This window comes from Ambystoma mexicanum, chromosome 3p (genome assembly GCF_040938575.1).
Source record: "Ambystoma mexicanum isolate Mex_15411 chromosome 3p, UKY_AmexF1_1, whole genome shotgun sequence".
Lineage (NCBI taxonomy): Eukaryota > Metazoa > Chordata > Amphibia > Caudata > Ambystomatidae > Ambystoma > Ambystoma mexicanum.
In genome coordinates, this window is record NC_090925.1 from 926,632,556 (window position 1) to 926,654,937 (window position 22,382).

At 44.2% G+C, this 22,382-nt stretch overlaps 1 protein-coding gene across 1 annotated transcript in view; it reads left to right on the forward strand.

Moving 5' to 3' along the window:
* The window catches only part of FAM83C (family with sequence similarity 83 member C), a 196,360-nt gene that overhangs the window by 129,545 nt on the left and 44,433 nt on the right, over positions 1–22,382 (forward strand). The window contains exon 2 of the mRNA XM_069652214.1: positions 17,424–17,591. Within this exon, the coding sequence (XP_069508315.1) occupies positions 17,424–17,591 (168 nt within the window). The remainder of the gene's footprint in view (positions 1–17,423; positions 17,592–22,382) is intronic.

Genomic DNA, 22,382 nt, shown 5'->3' on the forward strand with positions numbered 1-22,382 from the left:
ACCCAGGCACTTCTCTCATTGGAAATGCTTGAGTTACAGTAGACTTTGATGGGGCATGTATAATCCACAATAAACAATGTGACACTATTGCAAAACAGAAGTTTGAATCAAGCTTATGCTCTTGGATTTCTTGTTCCATGTCCTCATAGTCATCTGGCAGGGGATACACATCATCGTCCTCATTAACCTTTTTATGTAACAGACACATTTGTTTGCATAGCCTTTGTACTGCCTTTGTACTGTTGCAAATATAAGCGTTTCTCGTTGCTGGGGCACATACACTTTAGCTCGTTCTACTCCTTCCACCCCATTTTTGATCCATGCCAACAGTAGCTTTTCAGCAGTTTCTGTGTCGTGGCTTGAAATCCTTGGAGTACGAGGGGGCGAGGAGACCACCTCATCCCTAGGTATCCAATAGGGGGTTGGGGGGGAGGCCTTTTAACCATTAAACATTCTAACAACGGATCTGTCTCATCATCTAAGGTCACTTTTGATTCAGGTGTTGGGGCTGAGAGGTAAGCCTTGGCAAAATCATGCACACCCTTAATCCACATTGTATCTTCGCAGTCTCTCTCATTTCAATCTTTTTTCATCTCTTTCTGATCATATGCACACGCTTTCTTTTTCTCTTTCTCAGAATGTGGCATGCGTTTCTTAAAATGTGCTTCCCTTATAGATTTTTGTCGAGCATACTCTTCCCATTGTTTACACGTTTCCCATTGCAGGGCTCTAATGGCCTTATCGCTGCTAATATTTCCCTTAACTATCCTATTCTTTCGAGGTCAAAAGAACCATGCACTGAGAATTGTACATCAGGGTTGTTGGCAGTGTATTCATGCCATTTGTGCAAAAACAACACTAACCCCAAGCTTCTCCTGATCAATAATTCCCATCCTGGTGTACCTTCCAGGGAATCAGGTACATGTTTTACTAATTGCGGTCAACTCTTACAACATTGCAATCCCATTTCTTTCATTTTTTTGTGATCACAAAGCTGCTTTGATAATGTCCCACTCAAGTGCACCCACAATCAATGCAATCAATGCAATCTACATGCTTATTTCATGATTCATCCCTACCATAGTTTCAACTTGTGTACACCAAGTGTTTTTCTCTATGGTTCATTAACCGTATGCTCCCTATAGAAAACACATTATATTCTCAAGTGTATTTCTCTATGGTTCATTAACAGTATGTTCCCATAGAAAATACAACATTATATTTTCATAACATCAGACCATACAGCATCATTAAATCATCACACTTTGTGCATGAAACAGTCTCACCCCTTTTTTCTGCAGTCTTCTGTGCCAGTGCTTCACCAGGAGTGTAAATCTTATCTCCTCACACAGACGAGGACTCCTCAGTTGCAGAGATCAACGTATCAAAGAGGTCAGCTGGTGAGTGAAGGTGTGGCTGCTGGAAAACTATAGTCTAAATAACATCAGTGCACCCTTTGCCTGCTCTCCGACCGTGGCACATTAGTCCAACTGGATTTTAACTGCAATGAGGTTCCATCTGGTTCCATCTGGGGTTACTAATTTGTGGCAAACTACTTTTTTGGTCTAATTCCACACCATGTTTTGCACTGCTTCTGCAATGTTGCCTTGTGGAAAAATTTGAGCATTTCATCACTTGCCCCCAATAATATTACACCAGAATTCATCCAGAAAAAACTGTGTTATTTAGCAATGGGATGAGTAGGCCTGAAAGCTGGATCTTTAGAAGGGAGCACATAGTACCTGATGGACACAAACAGTGACATGTGGTCACCATGATGGCCACTATATCATATAAAATGTGAAGTCAGAGTAAGGGAGTATAGGACATGAGGTGTCATGATAGAGAGGATGAGCAACACCTCTGTGGGTTCCTGTTGTGGGGTCCTTCATAGGATAGGACGATGTACAGTGGCAACATAACAAATGGGCTAGTTATTAGGTGTTAGTGTTAGACTAATTGTGGTAGTTCATCTTAGGTGGGTCAGAGAAACAAAAAATTCAGAAATGGACTCTCTCCAGCATTACAAAGTTCTGGGGTGCCCTTTCTGGCTGGACAGTCCAATATGTGCAAATACAGTCTCTAGTAAGAAGACATTTTCCTCCCAGTGTCTAGGACCTGCTTTCTCCTGAGCCCTTTGTCAGTCCTCGATTGACACAGAGTCCCTGGGACATCTCCACTTTCCTCGTCCTTCTTCTCTGTGATCTGATTTTGTTGATTAGTCGCTTCTTGTCCTTCCCTATGTTTTCTCATTGAGGTGATCTCCCACAATGGTCAAGAAGGGGTCCAGGAAGAGAGGGACCTGGGTGTCAAGTATGCGAAGGCCCAAAGATTAGGATGTGTACCAGGAGAGCTTAGAATGGTCTGGGGTGGCTGACTATACCATGGTCTCCTTGGTGGCTAGGAATGCCTACCTTTATTCCCCAGGACCAGGCCTCCCTCTTGCTCCCCTCCACTTCTTTCAGGCCACTCTATTTTACAGGCTTCCTCTTCTCTCCTCCTTACTTATGTCAGTCCTTCCCTCTGTGGCAACTCCTAATCCACCTCTCTATTCTTTGTCGCCCTTTCTTTCTCACACTCCATTTCCCACTATTGAATAGAATTATTCTATGAATACTACAATCTACATGCACCTCCACTCCACAGCTCCTTCTGTACTACTATGTCTGTCCTCGCCTTCTGTATGCCTGTGGGCACTGTTATCACTGTCCTGGGAACTGTTCCCACTTTATTCATGCCTTTGGGCAGCTGTCCATTAGAAAATCTCGTAAAACCTGGCTGTTCACCGGACCACGATAGATTAACTAGCATGGAAGCTCACCTTCCAAAGGACCAAAAAAACATGCGTGGTACAGCATGCACTAACCATTCTAAAATTGAGCCCGAAGTCTCAAACAAGGGTGCACTGGAGACTAAAGTCAATCAGGATTGTCTCGTCTGTGTGTCCTTCGTAACAGACCAGAGACATTGAGCACCACCAGCTGTGTACTGGACCAGACCAGGAATGAAATGACCGTAACTCAAAGATCAAGGCATTCTGCTCAGTCGCAGCATGCACCATACACATCAGAAACCAACCTTTTAGACCTCTCTTCCATCACAACATTAATATTAGCCTGCACTCTGGCCAGTTTCTACCAGGTACATATGTCTGGCGCAGCGACCATGGACACAAGCCTCTTTAAGACTCTCCCAAACTCCCACAACATAACAATCATCATACAATGAAACCAAACACAGCAAGCACCCATAGCAATAGTACAGGATCATCCTGCCCACCCCAACTAACAAACTCTCCTTTTCAATATCTTGTACTGCCTCTCCCTAAACACCCCACTACTTTGTCTTCCAGAACCATGGGCTAAGAGGCCACCAAAATGGCAGGACCTGCTCTACTACCTTATATGAAATCTATAATCATGCCTAACCAGACCTGGAAGGTTGCTTCCCAGCAAGGATGAACTGGTCACCTCACGGTGAACCTGTGCATTTTATTCGTGACTAGTTTCACTTGTTTTGTCTTTTAGTCATAGCAGGAAATATAAGTAACATTGTCAGCATGACCTACTGTAGGTCACTAAATGAAACTGACTTTCATTATCTGTGTTTGCTTGCTGAGCCCAGAAGTGACAAACTGCATGAGTCATTTAATTTTTCTTAGAGATGTGGCATTTCCAGTTTCCGTGCACATACTGATGAACATCACGTGCTTAGATATTTTTCTTCTGGAAAGGGCGAGCATGCAAATAGTCATGACGGAAGAACAGGTGATTCTTAGAAACAGGGAATTTCAAGGACTATTAAAATCTTTTCTGGAGAACAGTTATTACAGGAGCCACTGGACTTTTTAGCACCCTCATTTCTGTGTGTCCTATTAGATCAGTGGTGTTCACACTTTTTCATACCTATCCTCCCCTTGAGTAAACATTTTTGGTCTTTCCCTCCTCTCACCCCCCCCCACACCTAGGGATTGCACCCACCCCGGGGTCTCAAAGAATGTCCTGGGTGGGGCCAAGGCTCTTTGAAAAAGGATTAAAGTGACTGCTTTCTATAGAAAATCTGCTTATAGTTTATATTAAACACAATCATCTTAATCCCTTTTTAAAGAGTCTGCCACCCCCAGACAACATTCCGGGCCCCCTTGGGGGTGACCCCCCCCACTTTGAAGACCACTGTATTAGATTAAAACAATTGCAGAAAGAGGACTAAGGTCAAAATAGAACCTAAAGCAGATTAAAGCTCTAAAAAGCATTCAAGAAATGCTTTGTTTTGCCTTTTCTTTCTCCGTGTAGTTCACCCCCCAAAGCCAGGTTCCATTAAATTCAGGCAGTACCATTTTCTTATGGTGTTGGGTGGCTGTACCCTATATTTTTGTAGTGACTTGGCCCAACGTCTCTCTCAGATTGAACCCCTTTTGTTCACACCGTCTCTACCCTGCTAGCCGAGGCACATCATTCCAGAGAGATAGCGGGGTCCCAGGTGCATCACAAGAAGTGGATGTGGGTTGCTTTTCTCTTCAGATTATGGGTTTGTCCTTGGATGTCAATAAAGCGTCATGGGTAGCAGCTGCTATCCATTCCATTCCCTCTGCAACATCCAGCTCTGCCTCTGCTACCCCTGATTGCACAGGTAAGGTGCAGTAGAAATGAAACATGGCTCTTTAAAAGCATGCTTACTAGCTGCAGGACCCACACCTTCCACATCCCTGAACAAATTCATATTTACTGCTGAGATATCTAGGGAGGTGCAAGGGTTCAGAACTCCTCTTACCACCCTCTTCCCATCACCAGCTAATAGTACACATTTTGTGGATAACTGGGCAAGGAGAGGAACACCACTGATAAGTCAGTCCTGATCGATGAATTATGCCCGTCACACAGGCCAGAGCACACTGCATGTCTACTCGCAACAAATGTTTCCTGTTATTATTTCTCTCAAAGTGCGGAAATGGTTGGCTTTCTTGCACACATTATTTTCCATGTGCGCAACTAACAAGTTAAGCCACTTTGCGAGCATGTGTAGTGAGTGAGCTATCATCTCTGAAAGGTTTGGTAGTCAATTTTCCACATCCCGAACCACTACAATTCTTTGCATATCAGTGTAAAAGGTGCATATTACAGCACTTTTTTTCAAAGCTATAGGCTAAAAAGATAACGTTTTTTGTGTTATTATAAAGCTGGCTCATCAACCATGCCAAGACTTCAAGAATTGCCACAGTAACTAGGAAAAGTACTCCTTTGCAGAGAAGAGTGTGTATACGCATAAAAAGCATTGTATTCCAAGTACAAATAATAGGTTTAGTTATGGTTTAGTTGTGGCTATTCATTTGTCGACACTGCTCAGAGACAATGCAGAAACTGTTTTATGCCATTGAAAAAAACACCCATCATAAGCAATATTTGTTTTTTGTAATACACATAATTGATGTGACTGGCAAAATATTCAGTCATGATACTTTATTTGCCAGATGGAATAGGGCAACTACATAGAATGTGCTAGAAAACATGCCAACGAGAATTCACGTGCCACTGTAAAGAAGTCATTGAGGGGCCAGGAGAATATGCATCCCATAATTTGTGTCGGGATACTTGCAACACTTACTCAACACCAGCCTTACAGCTAAGAGGCATACATAGCACCCAGGTTTACTCCCTAAAAACAGAAAAATGTGCCCACCAAAAATAGGGAATAAAAATAAGTGTAAACAGTGAACACATAGGAACCTACCCACGAAGACCACTGATATTTTCAAATCCAGGAGTGGCATAAGGAGGAATTGTATTACTGCCTGATCCCAAGAGAAACTTAAAGAGGAAAGAACATGTTTTAATAAACAAAACGGGTCCCTAGTGGCACATCTAATTATTGTTTTTAGTACCTGAAAAATCATTTGATACCAAATAGGGCGTACAATAACAAAGGGTATTCTCCTTTGTCCATTTCTCCCCTCTACCCTCAACCCCCTCTTCCATGGCTCCTGTGCTAGCTTCCAATACTAGTTGACAGGGCTCTGTAAAAAGCAAAGGTTTGTAGCAGTAAAACACTCACTGTGATATTTGCATACCCACACAACCTTGCAAGCAAAACATATTTAAATCCTCAACATGGTGCTATGTGCAGTGTGAGAAAAAGGCATGAATCTGCATACACACAATTATTTTGCAGTGAATACGAGATTGTTTGCAACATCCCTCACCCTATTTATTTTATGTAGGATTAGACAAGTGCCCAGTGATACCATTTATAGCAATTACCTTTTTTATTTGTTAATTTGTTAAGGTCTGTGTCCAACACAGCTCTGAACCCTTGGAAATGATGCAGATTCTGTGACAAGCATTGTAGTCTCTTAATGTCAGTTGCCATAATGTTAAGTATGAGTCTTGCCAGGCATATTCCATACATGTAATCTCTTGCATGCCCTGTAAATGGTGTTACAATGTTGCTCTCCACCTAGTGGGTAATGTTAGCAATGCTATAGTAGGAGAGGCTGAGCATGACATTTGCACAATCAAAATCTGTAAAGGACATATTCATATTTATTTGAGTTAATGGATTAACTTGCAAGGTTACAGCTTCAAAAGCACCTGTGTGACATATGTACAAAGAATAGGAAGCCTAGGATGAGGTTAAAATCCATGTGGCCTGCTTACTTGCAGTCAGTATCCGATATTTCAGGTGACAGTTGGGTTACATAGTGTGGGTGACGCTTTTGCTAAGGCACCAAGATAACAGAAATGCTGGTGGTTGAGTGTTATTCATATTTCAACAAAATAGTGGAAGTATGTACAAGTCTGGTAACATTTTGCAGAGCCAAGGTAGGCAGATTCAAGGTTGTCCAGTAACATCTAGATGTGGAATTGGGCGGAAGTTAGTCATAAAGTATAAGTGAGGTAGAGTCATGGGTGGGGAGGAACGGTTATTTGGTTAAAGTATGCAGACATATCTTTGTTAGATCTTCAGTTGATGGAGCCAGATTTTCATATTGTTTACTTCTTGCAACTTATTCTGTTTTAGGGTTTTAAGATGTTTAAGGTCACGCTTGCGTGGTATGGAGATGTGAATAGCTAGACCAGAATATCAAGACTGGTTGGTATAATTTAGCTTTATTAAGAGAGAAACCCAATGTCAGGTAATTGCTGTGGCTTGTGCATTATTAATTATTATTCATTATTAATTCTTCAGAAGGTGGGAATTATCTACATGCGCTGCTAAGACTCTTCCGAGCGGGACATAGAGAGAAACTGGGCAACTGCACATGCACACAGCTTAGAGGGAACATTGCTCACAAGTTATCTGTTCTTTGCCCACCAGAGGTAACAGGTGGGTAGAGGTGCCAAGGAGAGGAGCTCATGCCTTCATTCCCCGGCTGAAGATGTAATCACACATCAGTGCTCTGTTCGGGATGCCTGCCTCCAAATACCTACCTGATGCCCACCTTGGGGCACAGACGTCTACATTCAAAGAGTCTGCCCTTGGTGTACTATGGCAGTAGTGTTTTCACAGTTAATGCTGCTCCTGACGTATAATAGCTGCATCTGGTATTTGAAGTTATAACTGACATACTAGGTGGTACATGTGTTTAGTAAGGGGAGCATAGCGTATGAAGTAAGTATATGGATATGTGAGGCTGTACATTTAATTGCTGTAGAAGTGCTTGGGTACATGGGGTGTACTGGCACATGATGGTATTGCATGGGCATGTGAGGTTTATATGGCATTTCATTGCAGTGACTGACATGTAAGGATGCACCTTGCATATGCCATGTTATGTTGCTGGTTCTTGTTATAACATGGCTTCTTATATTTGCGTGGCTTATTGGACATTGGGGCCCTGCAAGAACAAAGGCTGGGGTTGCAGGGGATAGTGGAAGCAGAGCAAAGGTTGCTATGTTATTGGCTGTAAGAGGTGGCACAAACGTACACGAACCTTCACGTTGCATATGATGCCAGTCCCAGGGTATATGTAATGACATTTGGCTCATGATGGCACCAGACGAGCATGCAAGGCTGTGTCTAGCATTGCAAGGCATCGCCCTGACCTATGACGCCTATGTTGGATATATGAGGAATTACTATCCTGCGATGGCTATGTTGGTTGTCTCTCTGGCACATTTTGGTATCCCCCTGGTTACTGGGTGTTTTTCTACGCTATGTGGTGTATTGGTAATTGCTATATATTTATAATTATTATGAGAATATTAAAGGTATTTATAATTTGTCGTGGATGAATAGTTTTTATCTGTAAATTGGATTCTGTTTACTGTTTTATGGCTGTTTGTGAAAGGTTTAATTCAGGTCATATAATGTATAAATAAATATGAATATCTGGTTTTGTTTGATTAAGTAACTTTTTTTTATTGTTTGTTAATCCTAGATTCACTGTATTGTTTTTCATACCACTACTCCCTTCCACAGAACTAACTTGTCCTAGATATCACACTCCCCTTTCAAACCGCAACACCCTCTTTCCACACCACCATCACCATCCACACCACATTTACCTTCTACATCACCATCCAACCAGATATCATTATCTGCCCCACCATCAATACCTGCCCACCATCAATACCTGCCCCACCATCACTATCTGCACCTCCATCACTATCTGCACCTCCGCCACTATCTGCACCACCGTCACTATCTGCACCTCCGTCACTATCTGCACCTCCGTCACTATCTGCACCTCCGTCACTATCCGCACCACCATCACTATCCGCACCTCCATCACTATCCGCACCTCCATCACTATCTGCACCTCCGTCACTATCTGCACCTCCGTCACTATCTGCACCTCCGTCACTATCTGCACCACCGTCACTATCTGCACCTCGATCACTATCTGCACCTCGATCACTATCTGCACCTCGATCACTATCTGCACCTCGATCACTATCTGCACCACCGTCACTCTCCGCACCTCCGTCACTCTCCGCACCTCCGTCACTATCTGCACCTCCGTCACTATCTGCACCACCGTCACTATCTGCACCTCCATCACTATCTGCACCTCCATCACTATCTGCACCTCCATCACTATCTGCACCTCCGTCACTATCTGCACCACCGTCACTATCTGCACCACCGTCACTATCTGCACCTCCATCACTATCCGCACCACCATCACTATCCGCACCTCCATCACTATCCGCACCTCCATCACTATCTGCACCTCCATCACTATCTGCACCTCCATCACTATCTGCACCACCGTCACTATCTGCACCACCGTCACTATCTGCACCTCCATCACTATCTGCACCTCGATCACTATCTGCACCACCGTCACTATCTGCACCACCGTCACTATCTGCACCTCCATCACTATCTGCACCTCCATCACTATCTGCACCTCCATCACTATCTGCACCACCATCAATACCTGCACCACCATCACTATCTGCACCACCATCACTATCTGCACCACCGTCACTATCTGCACCACCGTCACTATCTGCACCTCCATCACTATCTGCACCTCCATCACTATCTGCACCTCCGTCACTATCTGCACCTCCGTCACTATCTGCACCTCCGGCACTATCTGCACCACCATCAATACCTGCACCACCGTCACTATCTGCACCTCCATCACTATCTGCACCACCGTCACTATCTGCACCACCGTCACTATCTGCACCTCCATCACTATCTGCAACATCATCACTATCTGCACCTCCATCACTATCTGCACCACCATCACTATCTGCACCTCCATCACTATCTGCACCACCGTCACTATCTGCACCTCCATCACTATCTGCACCTCGATCACTATCTGCACCACCGTCACTATCTGCACCTCCATCACTATCTGCACCTCCATCACTATCTGCACCACCATCACTATCTGCACCACCATCACTATCTGCACCACCGTCACTCTCCATATCGCCATCTCTATCCGAGGCATCATCATCATTAGCCAACCCACCGTCACTATCTGCACCTCCATCACTATCTGCACCTCCATCACTATCTGCACCTCCATCACTATCTGCACCTCCGTCACTATCTGCACCTCCGTCACTATCTGCACCACCATCACTATCTGCACCTCCGTCACTATCTGCACCACCATCACTATCTGCACCACCGACACTATCTGCACCTCCGTCACTATCTGCACCTCCGTCACTATCTGCACCTCCGTCACTATCTGCACCTCCGTCACTATCTGCACCTCCGTCACTATCTGCACCTCCGTCACTATCTGCACCACCGTCACTATCCGCACCACCGTCACTATCCGCACCACCGTCACTATCCGCACCTCCGTCACTATCCGCACCTCCGTCACTATCCGCACCTCCGTCACTATCTGCACCACCGTCAATACCTGCACCACCGTCAATACCTGCACCACCGTCAATACCTGCACCACCGTCACTATCTGCACCACCGTCACTATCTGCACCACCGTCACTATCTGCACCACCGTCACTATCTGCACCTCCGTCACTATCTGCACCTCCGTCACTATCTGCACCTCCGTCACTATCTGCACCTCCGTCACTATCTGCACCACCATCACTATCTGCACCACCATCACTATCCGCACCTCCGTCACTATCCGCACCTCCGTCACTATCTGCACCTCCGTCACTATCTGCACCTCCGTCACTATCTGCACCTCCGTCACTATCTGAACATCCATCACTATCTGCACCTCCATCACTATCTGCACCTCCGTCACTATCTGCGCCTCCGTCACTATCTGCACCTCCGTCACTATCTGCACCACCGTCACTATCTGCACCACCGTCACTATCTGCACCTCCGTCACTATCCGCACCACCATCACTATCCGCACCTCCATCACTATCTGCACCTCCATCACTATCTGCACCTCCATCACTATCTGCACCACCGTCACTATCTGCACCTCCATCACTATCTGCACCACCGTCACTATCTGCACCTCCGTCACTATCTGCACCTCCGTCACTATCTGCACCACCATCACTATCTGCACCACCATCACTATCTGCACCTCCATCACTATCTGCACCTCCATCACTATCTGCACCACCGTCACTATCTGCACCTCGATCACTATCTGCACCTCGATCACTATCTGCACCTCGATCACTATCTGCACCTCCATCACTATCTGCGCCACCATCACTATCTGCACCACCATCACTATCTGCACCACCGTCACTCTCCATATCGCCATCTCTATCCGAGGCATCATCATCATTAGCCAAGCCACCATCACTATCTGCATCATTATCCACATCCAGACCTGCATTACCTTCCACTCCACTGTCATGACTACTCATCAGTAAGATCACTATTCACTGCACCATGATTATCCTCACCAGATCATGATCCACAGCCCCACCACATTCACCCCACCCTCTGTAGCACCATCACGTTCCCCATCACCAATCACAATTCCAAAATCCTCTTCTGTGTCACCACTTTGTTACTACACACATCTACACCACCTTCCTTCTTGAACCCACTGATACCCTTGTTCGCACCTATACACACACCTTAACCCCCAACCATGCTGCATATGCAAGTCTTTGGCAGCCACCCATTGACTATACCTGAAAACTGCAGCACTCCTACCATGCGTAGAACCCATATAACCACCAAATACACATTGCCATGGCCCATCTCCATAATCCTGACACCATGCTACTGTTTACCCTCACCTGCCTCTCAGTCACCGCCTGCACTCAATCACATTCAGTCAAACTGATGCAGATAATCATGTTGAAAATTAAATGTTGTGGCCGGCAGGGGAGGAGTTGAAAGAAGCAGCATATGGCATGAGGGTTCTGGTGTGTACTTGCAGAAAGATGAGTAAAGAAAGTGGTTCCCATTCACTTGCCTCCTGTGTATGCTTGTTCACTCAAATACTACACTGGCGATGAATGCCTTTTCTTCCGATACTGTGACTTCAGTTTTGAGCACCGGGAGGACATGGCTATCACTGTGGAACGTGAGCTTCAGTTTGCTGCTGCCTGCTGAGCGTTTCACCTATGCCCTGTTGTGTATCTTCCAGTGGGAAAATGTGTTGAAAGGCTGGCCTGCAGCGTAACCTTGCGCAGCAGTGTGGTTCCTCCTGCTTTCAAAGCCTGCACAGGTTATCGATGCCTCAATGCTGTCCACATCCAAGTTGGTAGTCCAGCAACTGGATGCCCATCACAGCACATCCCAGTCCGACCTTGTAGAACCTTTGTCCATCAATTTATTCATCATGCTGGCACACAATTTCCAGTGAAGGATCCCCTCCTTGCAGCACAGACATGACAAATTGGTGACTCCTTCTCACATTTGTATGGACGCCATATCACTAATTTGCTCCTGCATTTTGATATCTCAAATTGAAGCAACTGTGCGCTGTGATGGTCCAGATGGCTGAAGGATTCTGATTGCCAATTCTCTGCAATAATAAACAATAAAGGCTTGTGCACTAAAATGCATGGTTTCTCACCATTTAGAAAATAGTGGAGGCCATGTTACAAACCTGCCATTTCTGTCAAAGCATCGCCCAAATGGCTAAGCCAATATCTCTATGAATGATCTCTTTGCCGAAGGCTGTTTGAGAGGAAGAGGTGGTAGAATTCTTTCTGTTCTGTTCCTTCCGGCCAATACCTGCCTCAAGGTCACTGCTAAGGATATCCTGACATCCAAGTAGTGTTGCCCACCTCATTGGATCTCTGCTGGCATTTAATAAGTTGTTTCACTTAATTGTATTCTGTAAGGCGTGGAATGGGTCTTATTCACGTGGAAAGGAATTTCTATCCTTTGCAGACCATATGAACTTCCACCACCGAACAATTTCTCCACTGTGGCCTTAGGCGAATGCTTGATGGAGCGATTCATGGGCCGTGTTAAGAAGAGCATTCAGTCAGTCAGTCAATACATATAAAAAACAAAACAAACATGCAATACATACAAGATAAAACATACAAACATGTTCCAAATTTACAGCGTTTCCATTATAATTATCCTTAAAAACGTCCCTTTTTCCATCCTAGTTAAGAAGAGGAGAGTATACTCGCAGCCTGATTAAAATCCCAGACTTTAAATCAGTCGCTGTATCCTAAAATGCACGTATTCATACATTTCTATCTTAGCAACCAAGCCCTATGAATATCACGGGCAACTGCAAATACAATATGCAGATCATTAGAAAATCTACAAAATGTCATTGCTTCGATAATAGATCGTGTGTTAGTTATCCTAAGAAAATAATTTAAGTATCGTACTCTTAAATCTTTCATTGGAGCACAGATGAACAAAAAATGAATAGCAGTTTCCATACCTAAACCACATAAGGAGCATATACCTGATTCCGCCTTTGCCCCACGATTTAGTAAAGGATTCTAATTGAAGCGTTCCCATTCTGATGCGCATATACAGGGATTTCTCATATGGCAGATTTATATAGTCAAGATAACATTGAAAACCAAAATCTAGTTTGTGCTCAATATAGGCCGGGCCCAGCTTAATGTATCCTGCGGTTTCCAGCATCAACCCTTTATCTCTCGCTTTTATTGTCCTCTTAATCCTGGGCACAGCAGATGTATCTATTTTATCTGGTAATTCCCAAAGTGCAGCTTCATTCAGCCCTATTAATTGCTTCTTCACATGGGTTATCCATGGGATACATTTACCCCCCTCTAGGATCAAAAGATGTTTTAAAGCATCACAGTATTTAAATAAGCTTTCTGAACTCCACAACCTGAGCCAGAAGTGCATTCAAGTATGCCACTGCACAAGAATCCAGCTGATAACAGCTGTTTAGAGACTATCACATTATACCACAGGTGCCCATCGGAAACTGATGTTTAGCCGGGTGATACAAGTGGAATATTGCAGTTTCCACTGGGTCAAACTTTGAACACCAAAGCGTCCTTGAATCAGCTAAGAATCAATAATACCACAGCAAAAGGAAACCCTATGCTAGCAAGTGCTGCAGACCCTATGAGAAGTAAGTTAATTGAGATGATGTGGTCCTGGTGCAACAGCTAATGGCTTGTAAGACTGCACATTTTTAGCACACAATCCCTGAATTTCCTCACATTTCTAAACGTTTACAGAGCATGAGCTGCCAGATCCAGAAGGGCCTCTTGCATCACTGAGTGAGACTCTTGGAAACCATGAACGCCTGGTGACAGATTAGCCAATTGCCCATGAAGGAGCTGATCCCATGTGCCAGGGTCTGCATGAGAACATCAGAGGCCCCCGTGGATGTATCGAAGAAAGGACTAAATGTTGGCCCATGTTGTTGCACAAGTTCTAGAGAGGTATCATGTTGTGCAGGATAGGACGTGGACATTAGTGGAGGGGTTGAAGGAAGGATGCACACTGTGTAAGGTCTTTTGGACGACCGTAAATAAAGAAAGTAGTTTTGCATCACTTGTTTCATTTGTATGCGCCTGATACTACACAGATCTCTCACAGATAGTTGGATAGTTTGACTGCTGGTGTACATATTCCTTCCCTGAGTCCTCCTGCCTTTCTCCACGCTCTAGCAACCCTCATCCATCACCTATACCACACACCTTTTCCGTCTCCCACAATCAATCACACACAACCACCTACTCCATCTTCTGCCGCTGTGCCACACCAAGCTCCACCATCCTCCTTTATCCAACCTCGTATTCTCACCCCAAACAAAACCTTTCACATCGCCTCCATGCAATACCTGGCTATCCAAGAGAACCAGCAAAATGTGAACAAAACACACCTCTTGTCTTGTCAGGCTCAACCTGATGGTTACAGATGCTGTAAAGCAGGAACAAGTTACACAAACGCCAGCGCACTTCTGAACGCTCCAAAGCTTGACCAGCATTAGCCACGAAACATGATTAAAAAAAGCTCACACTAACAAATGAGCATTGTGGAAGGCCTCAAAGCCAGAGCTCCCTCTGTTAACAAGCTACAGCCGCCATCTTCTCTTGACTGCTGAAAAAGCAGCCGGCAGCTCCTCACTTGGGAACTTCTGTAAGGGTAACTTGCAAATTATCGTCTGGCCCATCGAGATAATTGTCAGCATCTCTATGGCGCTTAACAAATGACTTCTAATGGCTTCTAATGCAACATTACATAACATGACATCGTGGACAGAGGGTCCAAAGGCCATATGATGTTAATTCATGTAATGTGATTAGGAAGGAAGGGGTGGGGTGATAGTAGCTAGAGGGTGGATGCTGCCAGTCTCTTACCCCAGCCATTTTGGTTAATTGTTTTCACTGAACATGCCGCGTTAATGTGAGAGTGTGAAAGAAAGAAGATATTCGAGTATTATATTAGGACTATTGCATGTTCATCCTTTGTGTTGAGAGTCTTGAAACCGCGTATTTTCGTACAGCGCTTTCTATGGCTGGATGAAGGATTGCCACATTGTTATACTGACTCATGTCACTTGTCAATTATCGGTTCAGCAAAGAAATACCGAAACTGAGTAAGGAACCCGTATTCGTATTTTGTAAAGCGAGATAGGCAAAACAAGGACGTGGTTTACATCAACAAATGTTCTCTGCTGTGACTCGTCCACCCCTAAGCATTCCCACAGATTAAGCAAGCATGATTCATCGATCTACGGTCTCAGTCATGAAGACTATGAACTTATAATGCCTTTTCCAGCTGCCATTTTTCCCCATTCGCCCCCCTAATTCCATTCACCTATTCAGCTAATTCTTGACTAAGCTTTGTTTGACAGCATAAACCCTGCTCATCCCATAGCTTGGTTTTTATGTTGGGAAAGCCCTATACAGTTTCATATCATACTGGCACTCATACGTCAAGGGATCGTTTGAGATCGCTTGAGCACACCTTGAGCCTATCACGTAACCACCGAAACCTCACTTGTACTTCAAAGAGGTACGTACCATCTTCCAAAAAGAACACACCAACTATTAGTTCAACACAATCACGTTTCTTCTTCAGCAGAACCTCTGCTCAATCCCCCATCTGTGAAAAATCACACATCCAAGAAGAAACAAGCATGTTAGCCCAAGTTCCTGATTTACCTGAACTCCCAACTTAAATTTCACTTCCTCTGTCTTGTTTTTAAATCTCTTCACGATCTCGCTCCCCCCTAACTTTCCTCCCTTCTTTCATTCTACACTCCCTCCCGTTCCCTCCGATCTGCTGATCTCTTCCTACTCACTGTTCCCCTGTCCCTGTGTGCCTCCTCTCATTTTCGTTCCTTTCAGCTCCTTGCCCCCCTACACTGGAACTCTCTACCTCTCTCCATCCGCTCCATCCCCACCTACTCCTTCTTCTGTGCCTCCTTGAAATCTCTTCTCCATTCCCCGCCCTGACATCCCTTACTATCTCCCCTTACTCCTCTCTCACTTCCCTCATTTTTCCCCCTACTTACCTCTCCTTCCTGTTCCAATTCCTCTTACGCCTCCTCCACTCCCCTTGCACTTCATTTTATTCCCCAGTTCTGACTCCCTCCCCTTCCCTTCCCTTCCCCCATCCTTTCCTCATTCACTTACCTAGGTAAATTGTTCTATGTATTGGCTTAGTGGTTTGTTTCATGTTTGTACTTTGCTTCTTGTTTTTATTACATTCCATGTATTCGTGTTGTTATATTGTAAAGCGCTTTGGCGTAAAGCGCTATATAAACCAAAAAAATACAAATACCTATATGCCCTCCCCAATGCTACGTGTACCCACTGTCCCCACCTTCTCTTCCCCCTTTCCACATTTTCCTTACCACAAACCCTGATCTTGTTGCCCCATGCATGCACTCAGTACGGCACCCTTGGTGCTGGGCGACCATCACAGTGGTAGCTGGCATAGTATGCATGACTATTTACACACTGACATGCTGCACAGGAGAACTGGGGTCATGTTTCTGCTGACATGATGCCACACACCATGTTTCTGCTGCTCACCCTCTCCCCATCCTGGTTCCCGGACTCCTTCTCCCGTCTCCCTAACTGCCACTCACCCATTACCTTCTCCCCAGCAACCATTTTTACCAGAGATCGCGGCTCCACTCTTGCGACATGCACATAAATGCACTCATTGTATGTAGTGAGGACAGCGGTGTCCTTTCATGCCGGTGCCCCCATAACTTCAATCCTCTATGTTTGGACAGGGCAGAGTGTCAAGACATTGAAATCTCGGCCGTGAAATAATGGCCCTGTCTCAACAGGAAGTCCCACCATTCTCAATATCTGCCCTTCCAGAACGAGAGTCAGGACCTTTCCTATGGTAAGTGCTGATATGCTTTGCCCTATACATATTTCTCCCTGGGAGAAAGACACAGTTTAGGTGAAAATGATTCTGGGCAGTGAAGCAGAAGACTTTCCTGTTATTGGAATACATCATGCTAGTGCCTTTGGGTGTAATGAGGACTGGTGATTTCATGTTTTTTAGACTGAAATGATCACTCTAATGTTTGCAAAACAGATATTCATGTATTTCCTTTTTGTTTTCTTTAGGTGATTGCCGTTGTGATGGACCTCTTCACGGATGTGGACATCCTCTGTGACCTTGTGGCAGCAGCAAGCAAGCGTAGAGTTCCCGTCTACCTTTTACTAGACGAGAAGAACCTTGGCTATTTCATTGAAATGTGGGAGAAATTGGATTTCAAAAGTGTTCAAGTGCCGGTAAGCCACTTGCTTTAGAGAGGGAGCTAATGTGGTTCGGAGTCTGGCAGGATATTTCAGAAATATCCATCTACAGTTAATAATCGTGTTCTATTTTTATATTTCTTTGTTAGCTTGTAGTGGATTGTCTCATCTTTGTCCCATTATAATTTTGTAATCCTTGTTTTATGTTATGGATTACTCTCATATACATATGCACTGTATTTGTAGCCAGTTGTGTAACGTGAATGCTATTTTGCAGTATGCGTCATTTTTCTAAATCTCCCAGTTCGGGCCTCAATCATACCTGCTTGCTTATGGCAAACCAGCTTTGCACAATCACAGGGATGTCATTTCACCAAAATGCCCGGGGGAGCGGAAGTGACATGACACGACCCTTGATCTCTGATGACATTACAGGAAGTATTGTCATTTGACCCCACTGCGAAGTGACATCACGCGAAGGGATGGTATACAACCTTTCACCCCTTGACAAAACAGAAAATGGCATCACATAGCATTGTTTCTAAGTACACTACGAAAAATATGGTTACAATATCACTGTAATGTAAAATACATTTCATACAAGAATGGATCACCATATGTGTCATTGATATCAATGTGTATAGGCCCATGTTACCAAATTACTGTGAATGCAAGCAGATGTCCCTGGCCAAATGATAATGATGTGTTATTATATAGCACTTTTGCCTAAGTGCTTTATGTAGAACAAATATACATACAGTGTCATACAGCCTGTGTTGATACTCATTTATCGACTTCAGAAGGATGAAAGGCTGAGTTGGCCTTTCCAGGATTCGAACCTGCAGGCCACACACAGCAGCGATCGCTGAACCCACTGAGCTATCTTACTATAGTAAAATGAGCAATTACATGTCTGAATGTTCTCAAAGACAAAAAGCAAATTACACTCTTTAGTGAATACCATTAACTGGTAACTGAGATTTAACAGCAGGCCATTTCATCTGCAGGTCTGGTACAAAGTTGGCCACATGTCAAGCCTGCATGGATCTACTTGGCAAAATACATACCATTGGGAGGGTTCATAACTGTGTATTAAAGAATTAAAAGTTGCGCAGGGAAAGCAGGGCACTCACACGGCATCCCGTACTCTGGGCACTCGTTACCTCATACATGCAAACAAACATCCTGAGTAGCAGAGCAGGGGTGTTGCTAGGTCTGGAAAAGATTCGGGGCTACGTTAATGTGGGGACTGTCAGGACTCAGGGCTAGCTAGCCTTTTGGTTGTAGCCCCTGAGCTTCTATCCAGGGCTACAATCAAAAGGCCTGGGGCTATAGCTCTGCCAGCCACCCCCTAGTAACGCCTCTGCTGAACAGCATGCCAGGGAGCTAGGAAAGATAGGCACATTACAACAAATCATTAATTGTGGCAAAATGAAATCAAGGCCACTTTATGTGCTATGGTCAAACATTCACTGTACACAAGCTTTTAGGCACAAGGATTTTGTCAAGTGAAGGAGGACACAGAGATGGAATGTCTTGTGATGATCGGAAAAGAGACACCAGCAGAAAAAAACATGCTATAACTGCAACTTGTGAAAAGCAAAATACATAGTCCAAAATAGATGCTTATTCTACTCGAAATGGTTTATGGACGTTTTTGTCTGCATTGTGAATTTGAGGTGTTTAAGAGCAGACTAAATCAGTGACTCACCCCCGAAGTGTGTCTGAAATAAACCTTTAATGAGTCTAGCAATTATTGTATAGAATTCCAGGAACACACATTTGCTATTCCTATTCTTTCTTATTTAGGGTCACTGCTCAAAGTGGTACACTCGTGGAACCCCCCCCGTTTTTTCTAAGAGGCCTGAACAAGAAAGCCAGCCACTCCAGAAACAAAGAGCCACCACATGGCGCTGGACACAGCCCAGGAGTTCAATTAAAAAAATATATGTTTATTTAAAAAACATGTTTTGGGGTAGCAAGGGAGACCACCAGGATAGCAGGGGAGACATAGGGGTTGCATCTGCACCCCTGGCAAACCCAAATGACGTTTCTGCACATTCAATCGAGACAAGACGTCCCTCCTTCCCTTACGTCTCTGTAGATTCTCTGCAGCCAACAATCACGTGCTGCTGTGGAGGTTTCTGAAACACGGTTGTCAGGCCACGCCCATGTGCCTGATTCTAAAGTCCCTGCTCTGGTTGATGCTGCACCATGGGCCATTTTTCTAGTCATTTGTTTTCTCATACCATCTTACTTCCTGTGCTAGCTTCTTAGGGTTAATGGGTTTAAAATCAACCAGATACTGAGACGGGTGTAACTAAGCAAAACAATGTATTCACTGCTTGCTCTGTAACCACAGGATTTAACAGATCCCCATATCTTTCAATTTATCACTGCCTTCTTTGCTTGTTCATAAACTGATTTTTATTTGTACTATATATCCATAATGGCCGATACCATGTATAGATATCAGGGCTCAGACATAGAGAAGCTATTGGGTCACCTAACAATGTAGCTGGCTTTCCCCACTGGATTTGATATTGTGGCCAGGGTCTCCCACCCCACAGATCCTATCAGGGTTTGCCTTACGTTGCAAAACTGGCATATGTTGTAGGGCCAGTTTGAATATATTTTAATATTGTGGTGGCATGGAATGTTTTAATGGCAATCAAGAGTAAAGCAAACGTGATTCATGGTTCCATTACTCTTGATGCACATTGGCCTACTTTGATACAACTAGTCTTAATATATCTTCTGAGGTGGCATTGCATTTTGTACTAGCATCAAGGGAAAGCTAGTACGATGAGTGTTCTTATGTGGCAAGACTGATGTATATTGGTGCAGCCAGTCTTGACCCCTGTTCGGTATTGTGGCATGGCCTTTTTACTGACAATGCTTGCCTGAGTACATGTGGATTCTGGCCTAGGTTTGCAGAGCCAACATTTTAAGTTGTCCTATAGTATCTTTACTGAGATAATGCGCAAAGTAAACAGGGGGGGGGGTGGTGTGTGTGTGTGTGTGTGTGTGTGTGTGTGTGTGTGTGTGTGTGTGTGTGTGTGTGTGTGTGTGTGTCTCTCATAGGAAATGCAAAGATTGTATGTTTGAGCGATGGATCAACACTAAATTGTGGAACCGTAATTTGGGGCCATGGGCCCCCAAAACTGGAAAATGACATACAAATCTGTGTTATGGTTCAAAAGATATAAAGGGTCAAAAAATGGGTCCGCTTTTCAGTTTTCCATTCATTTTTCTATGGGGAAAATATTCAATTTTTGCTGAAACGCACAGCCCAAACCGCTGGATGGGCGCACATTGTTCAAAGGAAATCCTTTGTTGGTTTGGTGTAGTTCTAGCCAGTTTTTTTATTTGGGTAGAGCAGGGTGCTCCTGTACTCTAAAGTTATTTATATCTTCCCATGATGTAATGCTGGTGCCAAGGTTTCTAATTTCTGAAAATCTGCCATTACACATTTCGAGTTTCAAGATCTCGATTTGTTTTTAGAAACTGCACAAAATGATAAGGGATGTAAGTAGGCCAGTTTAGGCCTGGGATTATGTGAGCAAGATAAGAATGGATGATTTGTGTGGGTTTGGGTATTGGAGACAGTGCCGTCTTTTGTTTTCGAGCATTTTGTCGAGATCTCCATTTGATTGGAGGAGTAAACAAAAAGATTAAATAGATTAAGGAGGAGTATTTCAAGTTAATTTAAGAAGCAATCCGTGTTTTTAATACACAAAAGGAATTACACTGATTGCTTCCTAAATTAACTTAACATGTGTGAGAGGGGGTATTAGGGGCTCTTAATGTTTTTTTTTTTTAAATGTGTTTAAAAAGCTTAAAATTGTTTAGTTACACGAAAGAAAGTGCACAACAAAATACAGAGAGAAGCCGATGCTTGTTTACTATATAATTTGTTTTGATTGGATAAGCTTTCCACGTGTCTTAACAGTGAAGGTCTCGATTCACTCCTGACATCAGCTGGGAAGATATCCACATTATCACACCTCCTTCTCCTTCATCACAGTACCTATTCCTCTTCCTAATCCCAGTATTGAATAGTAATCTTACCTATATACCACCACATCCTTCTTCCTCGTCCCAGCACCCAGTAGTAATCTTACACCTTTACCACCACATCCCTCTTCCCCTTCACAGTACCCCACTACCACCAACTCAATCTTCCTTGTCACAGTACCCCTTTACCACCCCGTCACTCTTCCTCTTCACAGTCCCCCACTACCACCACGTCACTCTTCCATAACACTTTCCCCCACTACCACCATCTCACTCTTCCTCTTCATACCCTCCTACTACCACCACATCACTCTTCCTCATCACAGTACCCGACAACCACCCTGTCATTCTTCCTCATCACAGTTCCCCACCATCCTCACCTCACTCTTCCTTGTCGCCATTCTGCACTACCACCACATCACTCTTTCTCGTCGCAGACTCCCACTACCACCACAACACAATTCCTTCTCACAGTACTCCTCAACTACCAAGTCACTTTCTAATTGCAATACACCACTACCACCAACTCACTCTTCCTCTTCACAGTTCCCACTACCCCACCTCATTCTTCCTCATCAAAGTACCCACTACCTCCACCTGAGTCTTCCTCATCACAGTCCCCCCACTAATCCCACCTTACTCGTCCTCGTCACAAGACACCATTAGTAATCCCTTCTTAACTAGTGCACACAAAAAAAGATGAAATACTTGATAAACCTGATGTTATTGATAACAAAAGATCAGTTACGTCATCAGAAAAAAGGCAGAATTGCAGTTGGTGGGAGGTATAGCATAACAAAACCCCTAAAG